The sequence below is a fragment of the Cetorhinus maximus genome, unplaced genomic scaffold, assembly GCF_964194155.1.
Source record: "Cetorhinus maximus unplaced genomic scaffold, sCetMax3.hap1.1 HAP1_SCAFFOLD_2691, whole genome shotgun sequence".
NCBI classification, from domain to species: domain Eukaryota; kingdom Metazoa; phylum Chordata; class Chondrichthyes; order Lamniformes; family Cetorhinidae; genus Cetorhinus; species Cetorhinus maximus.
The window spans coordinates 25,001-40,041 of NW_027598624.1; the positions used below are offsets into that span (position 1 = coordinate 25,001).

At 46.5% G+C, this 15,041-nt stretch overlaps 1 protein-coding gene across 1 annotated transcript in view; it reads right to left on the reverse strand.

Moving 5' to 3' along the window:
- LOC144677569 (scavenger receptor cysteine-rich domain-containing protein DMBT1-like) overlaps nt 1–10,913 on the reverse strand; it is a gene marked incomplete at both ends in the record, with an annotated part of 35,843 nt that extends 24,930 nt beyond the window's left edge. Inside the window, 5 exons of the mRNA XM_078537626.1 lie at nt 212–517; nt 2,684–2,998; nt 3,563–3,865; nt 5,070–5,387; nt 10,608–10,913. Coding sequence (XP_078393752.1) covers nt 212–517; nt 2,684–2,998; nt 3,563–3,865; nt 5,070–5,387; nt 10,608–10,913 — 1,548 coding nt within the window. The remainder of the gene's footprint in view (nt 1–211; nt 518–2,683; nt 2,999–3,562; nt 3,866–5,069; nt 5,388–10,607) is intronic.
- Nucleotides 10,914–15,041: the final 4,128 nt, after the last annotated feature.

The following is a 15,041-nucleotide window of genomic DNA, read 5'->3' on the forward strand; positions in this document are numbered from 1 at the left end:
CCGAATCTAACCCAACCGGCGTCATTCCAAATCAGCCGCTGTCGCCCGTGGTCCACCCCAACCTAAACCTGGTCCCCTCGAGCTGACCGGAGCAGGGATTCAGGCGCTGCTGTCAATGGCGGGCACCCCGTCTCCGCGCCACGGCCCAGGCCCAGGCGGCAATCCCAGCCCCGGGGCGACTCCCGGCTCGACCCCCGACGTGGCCACTTACCGATCACCGTGACCCTGGCCCTGTCGCTCAGGGTGGAATTGTAGCGCTGACCCCGCCTCTCCAGCTGGTACATGCAGGTGTAAAAGCCGCTCTGGCTCAGGTTGACGTTCCGGACCACGAAGGTGACGTTCGAGTACTCGGCTTCCGCCTCCAGGGAGCTGGTGTAGGAGGCCTCACCGACCTTCTGCAGGTAGAAGGAGGCCCCGAGGTGGTAACTGGGCGAGGCACATTGGATTCGGAGGGACTCCCCTTGTGCGAATATACTGGAGGTCCTTAACACGGCGATTTCTGGGCTTTGAAGCTGCTCTGGGTCAAAAGAAAACATCGTGAATAAAACATTTGCCCCCAAAGCCCTCAGGTCACAGGGGTCGACAAATGTGGAAGATCCTGAGGGGACCTGACAGGGCAGATGCTGAGAGGAGGTTTCTCCCCCTCATGGGAGAGGAGGCACTCGGTAAACACAAAGGGTCGCCCATTTAGGGCGGAGATTGTTTTCTCGATCTTTCACGGGACGCGGGCTTCGCTGGCCGGGCCCAGCATTTCTATTGCCCGTCCCTGGTTGCCCCTTGAGAAGGTGGTGGGTGAGCTGCCTTCTTGAACCAGTCCGCGTGGTGTAGGTACACCCACAGTGCTGTTAGAGAGGGAGTTCCAGGATTTTGTCCGTGTGGTGTAGGTACACCCACAGTGCTGTTAGGGAGGGAGTTCCAGGATTTTGTCCCTGTGGTGTAGGTACACCCACAGTGCTGTTAGGGAGGGAGTTCCAGGATTTTGTCCCTGTGGTGTAGGTACACCCACAGTGCTGTTAGGGAGGGAGTTCCAGGATTTTGTCCCTGTGGTGTAGGTACACCCACAGTGCTGTTAGGGAGGGAGTTCCAAGATTTTGTCCCTGTGGTGTAGGTACACCCACAGCGCTGTTAGGGAGGGAGATCCAGGATTTTGTCCTGTGTGGTGTAGGTACACCCACAGTGCTGTTAGGGAGGGAGTTCCAGGATTTTGACCCATCGACAGTGAAGGAACGGCCGATATATTTCCAAGTCAGGATGGTGAGTGGCTCGGAGGGGAACTTCCAGGTGGTGGTGTTCCCCATGTACTGAACCATGTGAAAAGGGATCACTGACATTGAACCGAAGTGTTGTCAAGCAACAGATACAGAAAATGCTGGAGAAACTCAGCAGGTCTGGCAGCATATGTGGAGAGAGAAACAGAGTTAACATTTTCAGTCAGCATGACTCATCTTCAGAGCTAAGTAGAAGTAGAAATGTGATGGGTTTTACACTATTTAAGAGGAGATACTGCAAAATAGAATTCGGGGATAGGTGGGGGCTAAGGAGAGAGTGACAATGATGCCATATTTGCAATAGGGAGTCTTAAAGGCTAAAGGAGATGCTGATAGTGGAATAAAGGTAAGATCGCAGAATGTGTCAAGAGCAGATTAACACATTACATTAACAGCATTAAGACATTCTGCCTCCTTACCTTTATGCCACTCATTGCAACAAACTAATGTCAATAACTCTGCAATTTTCTGATTGGAATGATAAGCCATGCTATATATATATATCTCAAGGCATCCAGTAATAAATGGCACTGACCCATGTCCTTGGTCCTCTGACCGATTTTAGTCCAATTAGATAGGGTCTTCACTCAGGTCTGCATCTGCCCTCCAGCAGATTTGTGGGAGTGCTGAGTTGTTTGGTATAATTGTACTGGAACCGTTGGGTCTCTCAGGATGACAGCACATCTGTGTCCATGCCACACCCTCAATTGGGGAAGAAGGCCAGTCTCATTCTTGCTTGGTCTTCATGACTTATACATGACTCCAGATCCACATGAAGATGGTTGAATTTAACTGCCCCTCAGAAATGGCCCTGGAAACCACCCAGTTAACCTTTTTCAGGTCACATAAGGGATGGGTGATAAATGGTGGCATTGCCAGTAATGCCCACACCCTGAGAACGAATGAAACAAAAGGCACCAGCCTCCCTCCTATATCTGATGTAAGTGGCCAATATTCGTGTGTGGACTTGAACAGTGAATTTTAACACATGATCCAAACTCAATAGCGTTAGCATAACCTGTTAACCTGCTGTTGCCACATTCTGCTTTCTCGCCTTCACGCCGCTATCCGCACCTTCTTTAGTCTTTAACGCCCTCTTTCTATTGCGCCCTTGACATCTTTATCGATCTATCATGAGCGCCCACCTATCCCTGACCTTCTATCTCTCTCCATTTGCCACAGAGCGTGAAATCCATCACATTTCTACTTCTCTCTGGCTACGAAGGAGATTCACACCGACTCAAAACGTTAACTCCGTCTCTCCCGCCAGCGGAGATTTTTTTAAAAATTATTTCCCAGCCTTTTCCGTTTTTAGTTCAGGTTTTCCCAGCGTCCGCAGGATCCGGGCCCCCACTTCCTTGGCCTTGTCGGCACTTCCCATTCAACAGAAGGACATCGTCCGGCCAAATCCTTACCTGAACAGATCACGCCCGCGTCATTATTCTGGCGACAGGTCCGGGGCATGATGACCTGCGACGGGCAGGACCACAGGAACTTCTCCGTCCCATTGCAGCGGACGTTCTCCAGCAGCGTCGGCCCTGCCCCTTCTCCGAAGTGGCCGCCGGGAGTGGCCGATTGGCCAAACCCGCAGCCCACCTGGTGGCACACCACCTGGGCGTCGACAATGTCCCACCCGAAATCGCAGATGGTTCCCCAGGTGCCATTGTAGAAAGCTTCGACTCTACCGGAGCAGGAGGTGGGTCCATCCACAAGCCGAAGTTTAGCATTTTCTGTCGAGTGGGGAAAACAAACACTGCAACATTGACGATCCAAACACACACGATAAAAAGAGTCATCGGAGGGTCTATACCATTCGGCATGTTCCATAGCCCATTGCAGACAACTCCAAGGATGGGAAACGAATTATATTTCTTTAAAAAGCATTTATTCGGTTCAACGGATTAGCTTGCTGTTTACGTGGCACCTGTACCTGCGAATTGGGAGCACTAGTGGGCCAGGCAAACAACGCTAGACGAACTAAGTGACAGCCATTCACTGACTCATTCCTCGGGCGTCGCCTTGACCAATCAGGATCAAGCTGCCTGGTTTAAATTTCAAGCAACACTCGACAGTTAACTGTCAGTCACCAACACTGGGGCGCCCTCCACGGCAACGCCTCTCTACCAATCAGAGCCCACGTGCCAACCAATCGGCACACTCTTCACATGCGGTACGAATTGTTGTTTCCCCCCTCCCCTCCCCCCACCCCCGCACTTGTAATGCGAAGTGTCCTGATGAGTGCAAAGGTGCAAAGATTCGACGTGTCTCTCTTTTCACCTGAAAGCCGGCCTTACCTACGACCGCGATCTCCACCAATGCGCTGTCCTCGGACGCAAAGACCAGCTCCGCCACCTCCAACTGGTAGTTGCACCAGTAGGTCCCCTCGTGGCTCTTGTTAATGTGCTCGAGATCGAACTTCACGTTGCCCTGACTGGAGGAGATCACGCCCGTTAAGACTGGCGTCTCTTCGCCCATTTTGTATAGGGCCATTTGCGCACCCTTGTACAGGGAAGACGCCCCACACACAAACTTGATGGTGTCTTCCTTGAAGAATAGACCATTTCCAGATACTGTCAACGTCGGCGGAGGTGGCTGAGCTGTGGCGACAGAAAACAAGACTTGGTTTCTTCTAAAAGACTTGCTTTTGACCACTGAAGGCCTTCCTTGCCACACTGGCGGACAGTCCTCCATTTGCCAATCGGACATTCTGCGCGTTCTGCGTGAACGAACTCGACTGGTCAGACCACATTTGGAATATTGTGAGCAATTCTGGGCCCCCGTCTCTCAGGGAAGGATGTGCTGGCCCTGGAGAGGGTCCCAGAGGAGGTTCACGAGAACGATCCCAGGAATGAAAGGCTTAACCTATGAGGAACGTTTGAGGACTCTGGGTCTATACTCGATTGAGTTTAGAAGGATGAGGGGGGGGATCTGATTGAAACTTACAGAATACTGAAAGGCCTGGATAGAGTGGACGTGGGGAAGATGTTTCCATTAGTAGGAGAGACCAGGACCCGAGGGCACAGCCTCAGAGTAAAGGGAAGACCTTTTAGAACAGAGATGAGGAGAAACTTCTTTCGCTAGAGTGTGGGTGAATCTATGGAATTCATTGCCACAGAAGGCTGTGAAGGCCAGGTCATTGAGTGTATTTAAGACCGAGATAGATAGGTTCTTGATTGGTAAGGGGATCAAAGTTACGGGGAGAAGGCGGGAGAATGGGGTTGAGAAACCTATCAGCCATGATTGAATGGCGGAGCAGACTCGATGGGCCGATTGGCCTAATTTCTGCTCCTAGGTCTTATGTCCATCATTGGATTATCTCATGGCTGATCATCTACCTCTCCGCCACTTTCCCACACTATCTTCATAAGCATCGATGTACATTGTACATTCCGCACCATCGCTAGTGACTAGTGGCCCAGCACTCTTAAAGGGCAAGTGTAGACACTCGCGCACAGGAACTTGTGTAAAATAACACTGCTTACGTATGTACATAAGCATCTGCAGTGGCTGACTATGACTGTGGATATAAAATGATGCTGGGTGGATGGATGCAATGACTCCTGTACTCCAGTTTTGCTGAAATATATTCTGTAAGTTTTTTTTTGTAGAATTCGCATTATGGGCAACTTTTGAGGGAATTTTAATTTCCAATGCATTACATGGTTCCTGAGGTCTGTTGGCAGTGTCGGAACTAAGCAGGCATCGCTGGGAGTGTTATGTGTATGTGTGTGCATGTGCTCGATTCGTTTTAATACCGGGAGCAGGAAAAGGCCAAAACGACCCCGTACGCGCGGGCATTACCAGAGCACGTGGCAGTAGCCCCGTTCAATCGATCGCAGCTGATCCCGCTGATCCAGGCTCTCGCCGGACAGACCCACAGGTGGGCCTCGGCGCCGCTGCACTGGACCATGCTCAGCCAGGTGGGTTTCTGGATGTCGGCGAACTGCGACGGGTCCATTTGCCCCTTGGCAAAACCGCAGCCAAGCTGCCTGCAGACCACCTGCACGTCCGTGATGCCCCAGAATTCGCCGCACACCGAACCCCAGGTTGCGTTGTAGTACACCTGAACGGTGCCCGAGCAGTCGTTCTCTCCGTTGACTAAGCGGAGTGCCACGTCATCTGCAAGAGAGGAAACACGTTAGCCCGGCCAGTTGGAAATTAGCCCTCTGGGGAGATGGTGGTGTAACGGTAACATCACTGGGCTAGTAATCCCAAAGTCCCAGGCTAGTGGTCTGGTGGACGTGAGTTCACCAGCAGCCAGTGGGGATTGATACTCAACTAATAAATCTGCAATTCTAAAGCTGGCCTCGTTGCTGTTAACCGTCTATCAGCAATTGTTGCAAAATCCTAATAGCCTTTAGGGAAGGACATGCGCTTTGGGTTTGGCCTACATGTGACTCCTACAGTATGGTTGCTTGAAATGTTCAAGGGATGGGCAGCTCTGACTGAGATGAATCCAAAATCTGCCCCTATTTCGCCTTATCCCTAGTACAGAAGTTGGGTGGGGTGGAAAACACGAGTTATACTGCAACTAGAGTGCTGGAGACAGTTCTGGTCACTACATGACAGGAAGTACGGTGCAAGTAAGGGGACTGAGGAAGGGAATTGGCATGTTGGTCTTTATCACAAGAGGATTCGAGTCGCAATTGCAGATGTTTTGCTGCATTTGTGCAGAGACACAATTGTGTCTTGGCTTGACCACACCTGGAGTATTGCCTAGAGCTTTGGCTTCCTTATCATCGAGTTATGCAGCACAGAAGCAGGCCCTTCAGCCCATCATGTCCATGCCAGCCATCATGCACCTAACTATTCTAACCCCATTTTTCCAGCACCTGCTACGGCTTTTCCAGCGCTCATCTCAGCACTTCTTATGAAGGATGTAATTGCCATCGAGGGAGTGGGGCCGAGGGGCCACCGGACGAATTCCTGGGATGGCGGGATTGCCTCGTAAGGAGAGATTGAGGAGTCGGCGCATGTGCTCCATAGGGTTTAGAAGAATGAGAGGTGTTCTCATTGAGAGACCCAACATTCTTACAGGGATCAAGGGGGGGAGCTCAGGACATATTGATAAAGATGTCATGGACGCAACGCAAAGGGAGTGTTAAAGGCTAAAGAAGGTGCCGATAGCGCGTAAAGGTAAGATAGCAGAATGCGGTAATAGCAGTACAACACGCTATACTAACACACTTAACACATTCAATGATGCAGGAAGGATGATTCCCTCTTTGCTAGGGAGGGCGGGTGTCTAGAACCAGGGGACACAGTCTCAGAACAAGGGGTTGGCCGTTAGGATTGAGGTGTAGGTGAATTTCTTCACTCGGGGGGGGGTGGTAAGCCATTAGAATTCTCTACCCCAGAGGGCTGAGGAAGCTCAGTCATCGAGTATGTTCAAGGCAGAGGTTGATAGATGTCCAGGTACCAATGACATCAATGGATATGGGATTAATGCGGGGCAATTGTGTTCAGGTAGATGATCAGCCCTGACCTAGTTGAACGGCAGAACAAGCTCAAGGGGCAGAATGGCCTCCTCCTGCCCCTATTACCTATGTGACCCATATTTGCTTTCAATTGCTTTATCAACACAATGGGCCACCTTCAAAGGTATGTGAATTTGACCAGCAAGGTGTATCCTCCCACCAGGCGCTCAGCCTCGTACAATTCATCATATATTGTCTTCCTGTGTTAGTCCCTCCCAACCGCAGCACCGAACACGTCTCCAAATTCGATCCCATCTTCCATCCATCTGCTCAATTCACCCTTCATCATCAAGAAGGCAAGAACTGGAAACAGAGCAGGCCATTCGGTCCATCGAGCCTACTTCATGGCTGATCCGCTTGTGGCCTTAACTCCGTTTTCCTGCCTGCCCCCCTCACACCACCACACCCCCCGCCCTCCCCCCACCCACCCCCCAATGATGCTTGACTCTCTTGCCATCCAAAAATCTGGTCTAACTCAGCGTTGGATATATTCAGTCAACCAGCCTCCTGTGCCCTCTGGGGAAGAGAATTCCAGAGACTAACTGAGAGAAGCAATTCCTCCTCACCTCCGTCTTAAATGGGAGACCCGTTAATGTTAAACCGTGCCCCCTGCTTCTCGACACCCCCGCGGGAGGCAAAAACCTCCCAGTGTCTACCTTGTCAATGCCCCCGCAGGATACCATGTGCATCAAACAGATCACCTCTCATTCTTCTAAAACCCAATGAGTATAGGCCCAACGTGCTCCACCTTTCCTCATAAGACAACCCTTTCATCCCAGAAAGCAGCCTAGTGAAAATTCTCTGCACTGCTCCCAATGTAAGTATACCCGTCCTCAGGCAAGGAGACCAAGGCTGTACACAATACTCCAGGTGTGGTCTCACCAACGCCCTGTACTGTTATACCAAAACTTCCCGACATTTATATCTCATTCCCCCTTGCAATAAAGGGCAAGTAACATTTGTGCCACATCAGTGCCAGGCAATGACCATCACCAACAAGAGAGAATCTAACCATCGCCCCTTGACATTCAATGACTTGACCATCGCCGAATCCCCAACCCTCAACGTCTACGAGATGTGCTGCAGGAACCCACCAAGGCTCCTGAGGCAGCAGCTTCCAATCCCATTGAGAAGGACAAGGGCAACAGACACATGGGGAACACCACCACCTGGAAGTCCCCCTCCAAGCCACTCACCATCCTGACTTGGATATATAATCAGCCGTTCCTTCACTGCCGCTGGGTCAAAATCCTGGAACTCCGTCTCTGACAGCGGTGTGAGCAATTCGGTCAATAACTGCTGGCCTTCCCGTTGACTTCCTATCTGCTATAGCTGCATGCTAACCTTGTGTGATTCACGGACTAGGAAACCAAGTTCCCTCTGTACAGTAGCATTCTGCGACCTCTCTCTATTTTGGTAATGTTTTGCTTCTCCATTCTGCTTCTAAAATGGACAACCTCACTTTGTACTCCGTTTGCCAATGTCTTGCCCACTCACCTAACCCTCGCAGACTTTTCGTTTCAGTCTGTTTTTAACCTCAGCAGCTTTGGCTGCAATGCAGTCAGTCCCTCCATCCAAGTCATTCATATCGATTGTAAATAGCTGAGGCCCCAGCAACAATCCCTGCGGTGCTCCACGAGTTATGGTTTGACAATCAGAAAATGGTCCATTTGTCCGGACTCCCTTGTTTCCTGTTAGTCAGCCAATCTCCTATCCATGCTAATATATCACCCTCTGCCCCCATGGTCTTTTACATTGCGCTCTTTATCAGGCACATTATCAAAATCCAAGGTCACCACATCTACTGGTTCCCCTTTACCGCCCCTGTTTGTTACATCCTTAAAGTGCTCCAATTCGTTTTTCAAAAACTATCTCCCTTTCGCAAAATCTTGTTGATTCTCCCGGATTGCATTATGATTATCTAAAGGCGTACCTACTCAGTCATGGATTTCGCATTTCCCCAGCTGTTAAGACTAACTGGCCTGCAGTTCCCTGCTCTCAGCCTCCCTCCTTTCCGTATTAGTTGTGTTACAAATAGCCGTTTGGCGATACAGAACTTGAACATGTTGCTGAAAATAAAGACATGTTATCCATTCTTTACATCTCGCACTCCTCAGGGCAAATGTCCTGTTGGGCGCAAGATGAAATGTTTCAACAGAATATATTTTCTCAGCAAGTCTCACACTTTCGGCTTTCCAATCCGCTGGGGACTTACCAGAATCTAGGTGGAGCTTTGCAAGATTGCAACCAATCCAGCCACTATCTCTGCAGTCATTCCCTTTAGGACCCTAGGGTGTGGTCCACCAGGTCCAGGAGCCTTGCCCTCCTGAAGTCTGCAACTATGCTAATGACTATCCGGGGATAAAGGTTAAACGGAGATCCATGGGAAATCAGAAGAACGAGGGGAGATCTTATTGAAACATGGAAGGTCTTGAGGGAATTGGAGCGAGCGGATACTGGGAGAATATTTCCTTTCATCTGGGAAACTAGAACGAGGGAACATGTTTCAAGAACACAAGGTCTCTCTGTCAATTACAGAGAAAAGGGGGTGTTGTTTCCTCTCTCTGAGAGAAAGTAGAGTTCTCTTCCACAGGAGGTAGTGGAGGCTGGGCGTCAACATTTATTCAAGGCTGAGTTACATCGTTTTTTATGATGCGAGGGGGTCAAATGTTAACGGGGGGGTGGGGAAGACAGGAAAGTGGGAGACGACCAGTTGAACCACGATCTTTTGAGTGGTGTTGCAAGTTCAAAGGACTTACTCCTGCCTCCTAGGCCATATGTCCCTATGCTCACGCTTTCTAATGCCCCCCCCTCAGTCTCTTCACTCCCGCTGATGCCAAGGCAACCGAATATTAATATTGGGGCACTATATCGAACAATCTAACATACATGTTCCACGTATTGGACAGTACTTACTGCAGCCAATTCGGTATGAAGGTGTTTTTGCAACTGCATGAAATGGCTGAACTGCTGCCATCATTTCTATCACGATGATTGTCATCGAAACCCATCTGCTTTACTCATACCTTTAGGGAAGGAAACCTGCTGTCCTTACCTGCTCTGGCCTGCGTCTGATTCCTCAGGTACGGAGGCAGTCCATGTCCAAATGCAGCAGGACCTGGACCAATATCCGGACTTGTGCTGACAAGTGGCAAGTAGCACTCGCGCCACACACAAGTGCCAGGCAATGACCATCTCCAACACCAGAAAGTGCAGCCCATCGCCCCTGAACTTTCAATGGCACTACCATCGCTGAATCCCCCACCAACAACCTCCTGGGGGGGTTACCATTGACCAGAAACTGAACTGGGACCAGCCATATGAATACTGTGGCTACAAGAGCAGCTTAGAGGCTGGGAATCCTGCGGAGAGTCACTCACCCACTGACTCCCCTAAAGCCTGTCCACCATCCACAAGGCACAAGCCAGGAGTGTGATGGGATACTCCCCACCTGCCTGGACGAGTGCAGCTCCCACAACACTCAAGAAGCTCAACACCATCCAGGACAAAGCAGCCCCGCTTGACTGGCACCTCATCCACAAACATTCACTCCCTCCACCACCGACGCACAGTGGCAGCAACGTGTGTACCATCTACAAGATGCACTGCAGCAACTCACCAAGGCTCCTTCCACAGCACCTTCCAAACCCACGACCTCTACCACCTAGAAGGACAAGGGCAGCAGACACACGGGGAACACCACCACCTGGAAGTTCCCCTCCGAGCCACTCACCATCCTGACTTGGAAATATATCGGCCGTTCCCTTCACTGTCGCAGAGTCAAGATCCTGGAAAACCCCTGACCCAGCCAGAGACGCCCACATGGAATAAAGAGCAGCCGGTGGTGCTCAGCGCTACTCACCGATCACCGTAAGGTATATGGGGTCACTGCGGGAGGAGTTGAAGTGCTTTCCAACGATGTCTGCCTGGTACGAGCAGGAGTAGTTGCCTTGGTCCTCTTTCGTGATGTGGTGAAGTTTGAAGTGGGAGCGGACCAGGCGCGAGGAAGCAATAGTCGTGCTGATGAAGTTCTGGTCGTTGTCCTTGTACAGGTAGAACTTGGCTCCCGAGAAGTAGTTGGGTGCCTCGCACAGGATCTCAACGGACTGTCCTTTCATTAACCTGCTGGAATCCCCGCTCACGCTGATATCCGGCGTCACGAGGTAATCTGTACCAGGAATCAGATGGGGGAAAGCATTATTCCGGTAAAAACACGTGGGATAAGCAGCCGAAAAAACGGGGCATTGTCAGAGATCCGAAATCTAGACAGATAGGTAGACAGATGGATAGACAGATAAATAGACAGATGGATAGACAGATAAATAGACAGATGGATAGACAGATAAATAGACAGATGGATAGACAAATAAATAGACAGATAAATAGACAGATGGATAGACAGATGGATAGACAGATGGATAGACAGATGGATAGACAGATGGATAGACAGATGGATAGACAGATAAATAGACAGATAAATAGACAGATAGATAGATGGATAGACAGATAAATAGACGGATGGATAGACATATAAATAGACAAATAGATAGACAGATGGATAGACAGATGGTTAGACAGATGGATAGACAGATAAGTAGACAGATGGATAGACAGATGGATAGACAGATAGATAGATAGATAAATAGACAGATGGATAGACAGATAAATAGACAGATGGATAGACAGATAAATAGACAGATGGATAGACAGATGGATAGACAGATAAATAGACAGATAAATAGACAGAGAAATAGACGGATGGATAGACATATAAATAGACAAATAGATAGACAGATGGATAGACGGATAAATAGACAGAAGGATAGACAGATAAATAGACAGATGGATAGACAGATAAATAGACAGATGATTAGACAGATAAATAGACAGATGGATAGACAGATAAATAGACAGATGGATAGACAGATAAATAGACAGATGGATAGACAGATAGATAGACAGATAAATAGACAGATGGATAGACAGATAAATAGACAGATGGATAGACAGATAAATAGACAGATGGATAGACAGATAAATAGACAGATGGATAGACAGATAAATAGACAGATGGATAGACAAATGGATAGACAGATAAATAGACAGATGGATAGACAGATAAATAGACAGATGGATAGACAGATAAATAGACAGATGGATAGAAAGATAAATAGACAGAGAAATAGACAGATGGATAGACAGATGGATAGACAGATAAATAGACAGATGGATAGACAGATAAATAGACAGATGGATAGACAGATGGATAGACAGATAAATAGACAGATGGACAGACAGATGGATAGACAGATAAATAGACAGATGGATAGACAGATAAATAGAGAGATGGATAGACAGATAATTAGACAGATGGATAGACAGATGGATAGACAGATAAATAGACAGATGGATAGACAGATAGATAGACAGATAAATAGACAGATGGATAGACAGATAGATAGACAGATGGATGGACAGATGGATAGACAGATGGATAGACAGATAGATAGACAGATGGATAGACAGATAGATAGATAGATAGACAGATGGATAGACAGATAAATAGACAGATGGATAGACAGATAAATAGACAGATGGATAGACAGATAAATAGACAGATGGATAGACAGATAAATAGACAGATGGATAGACAGATGGATAGACAGATGGATAGACAGATAAATAGACAGATGGATAGACAGATAGATAGACAGATAAATAGACAGATGGATAGACAGATAGATAGACAGATGGATAGACAGATGGATAGACAGATGGATAGACTGATAAATAGACAGATAAATAGACAGATGGATAGACAGATGGATAGACAGATGGATAGACAGATAAATAGACAGATAAATAGACAGATAGATAGACAGATGGATAGACAGATGGATAGACGGATAGATAGACAGATAGATAGACAGATAAATAGACAGATGGATAGACAGATGGATAGACAGATGGATAGACAGATGGATAGACAGATAAATAGACAGATGGATAGACAGATAAATAGACAGATGGACAGACAGATAGATAGACAGATAAATAGACAGATGGATAATCAGATGGATAGACAGATAAATAGACAGATAAATAGACAGATGGATAGACAGATAAATAGACAGATGGATAGACAGATAAATAGACAGATGGATAGACAGAGAAATAGACAGATGTATAGACAGATGGATAGACAGATGGATAGACAGATGGATAGACAGAGAAATAGACAGATGGATAGACAGAGAAATAGACAGATGGATAGACAGATAAATAGACAGATGGATAGACAGATGGATAGACAGATAAATAGACAGATGGATAGACAGATGGATAGACAGATGGATAGACAGATAAATAGACAGATAAATAGACAGATGGATAGACAGATAAATAGACAGATGGATAGACAGATAAATAGACAGATGGATAGACAGAGAAATAGACAGATGTATAGACAGATGGATAGACAGATGGATAGACAGAGAAATAGACAGATGGATAGACAGATAAATAGACAGATGGATAGACAGATGGATAGACAGATAAATAGACAGATGGATAGACAGATGGATAGACAGATGGATAGACAGATAAATAGACAGATAAATAGACTGATAAATAGTCAGATGGATAGACAGATGGATAGACAGATGGATAGACAGATAGATAGACAGATAAATAGACAGATGGATAGACAGATGGATAGACAGATAGATAGACAGATGGGTAGACAGATAGATAGACAGATAAATAGACAGATGGATAGACAGATGGATAGACAGATGGATAGACAGATAAATAGACAGATAAATAGACAGATAAATAGACAGATGGATAGACAGATGGATAGACAGATGGCTTGATAGACAGATGGATAGATAGACAGATGGATAGACAGATGGATAGACAGATAGGTAGACAGATGGATAGACAGATAAATAGACAGATGGATAGACAGATAATAGACAGATGGATAGATAGATAGATAGACAGATGGATAGACAGATGGATAGACAGATAAATAGACAGATTGATAGACAGATGGATAGACAGATGGATAGACAGATAAATAGACAGATAAATAGACAGATAAATAGACAGATGGATAGACAGATTGATAGACAGATGGATAGACAGATGGATAGACAGATAAATAGACAGATGTATAGACAGATGGATAGACAGATGGATAGACAGATAAATAGACAGATGGATAGACAGATAAATAGACAGATGGATAGACAGATAACTAGACAGATAAATAGACAGATGGATAGACAGATAAATAGACAGATGGATAGACAGATAAATAGACAGATAAATAGACAGATGGATAGACAGATAAATAGACAGATGGATAGACAGATGGATAGACAGATGGATAGACAGATAAATAGACAGATGGATAGACAGATAAATAGACAGATGGATAGACAGATGGATAGACAGATGGATAGACAGATAGATAGACAGATGTATAGACAGATAAATAGACAGATGGATAGACAGATAAATAGACAGATAAATAGACAGATAAATAGACAGATGGATAGACAGATGGATAGACAGATGGATAGACAGATAAATAGACAGATGGATAGACAGATAAATAGACAGATAGATAGACAGATGGATAGACAGATAAATAGACAGATAAATAGACAGATGGATAGACAGATGGATAGACAGATGGATAGACAGATAGATAGACAGATGGATAGACAGATAAATAGACAGATAAATAGACAGATGGATAGACAGGTGGATAGACAGATGAATAGACAGATTGATAGACAGATGGATAGACAGATGGATAGACAGATGGATAGACAGATGGATAGACAGATAGTTAGACAGATAGATAGACAGATGGATAGACAGATAAATAGACAGATGGATAGACAGATGGATAGACAGATGGATAGACAGATGGATAGACAGATAAATAGACAGATGGATAGACAGATAAATAGACAGATGGATAGACAGGTAAATAGACAGATGGATAGACAGGTAAATAGACAGATGGATAGACAGATAAATAGACAGATGGATAGACAGATGGATAGACAGATAAATAGACAGATGGATAGACAGGTAAATAGACAGATGGATAGACAGATAAATAGACAGATGGATAGACAGATGGATAGACAGATAAATAGACAGATGGATAGACAGATGGATAGACAGATAGATAGACAGATAAATAGACAGATGGATAGACAGATGGATAGTCAGATAAATAGACAGATAAATAGACAGATGGATAGACAGATAAATA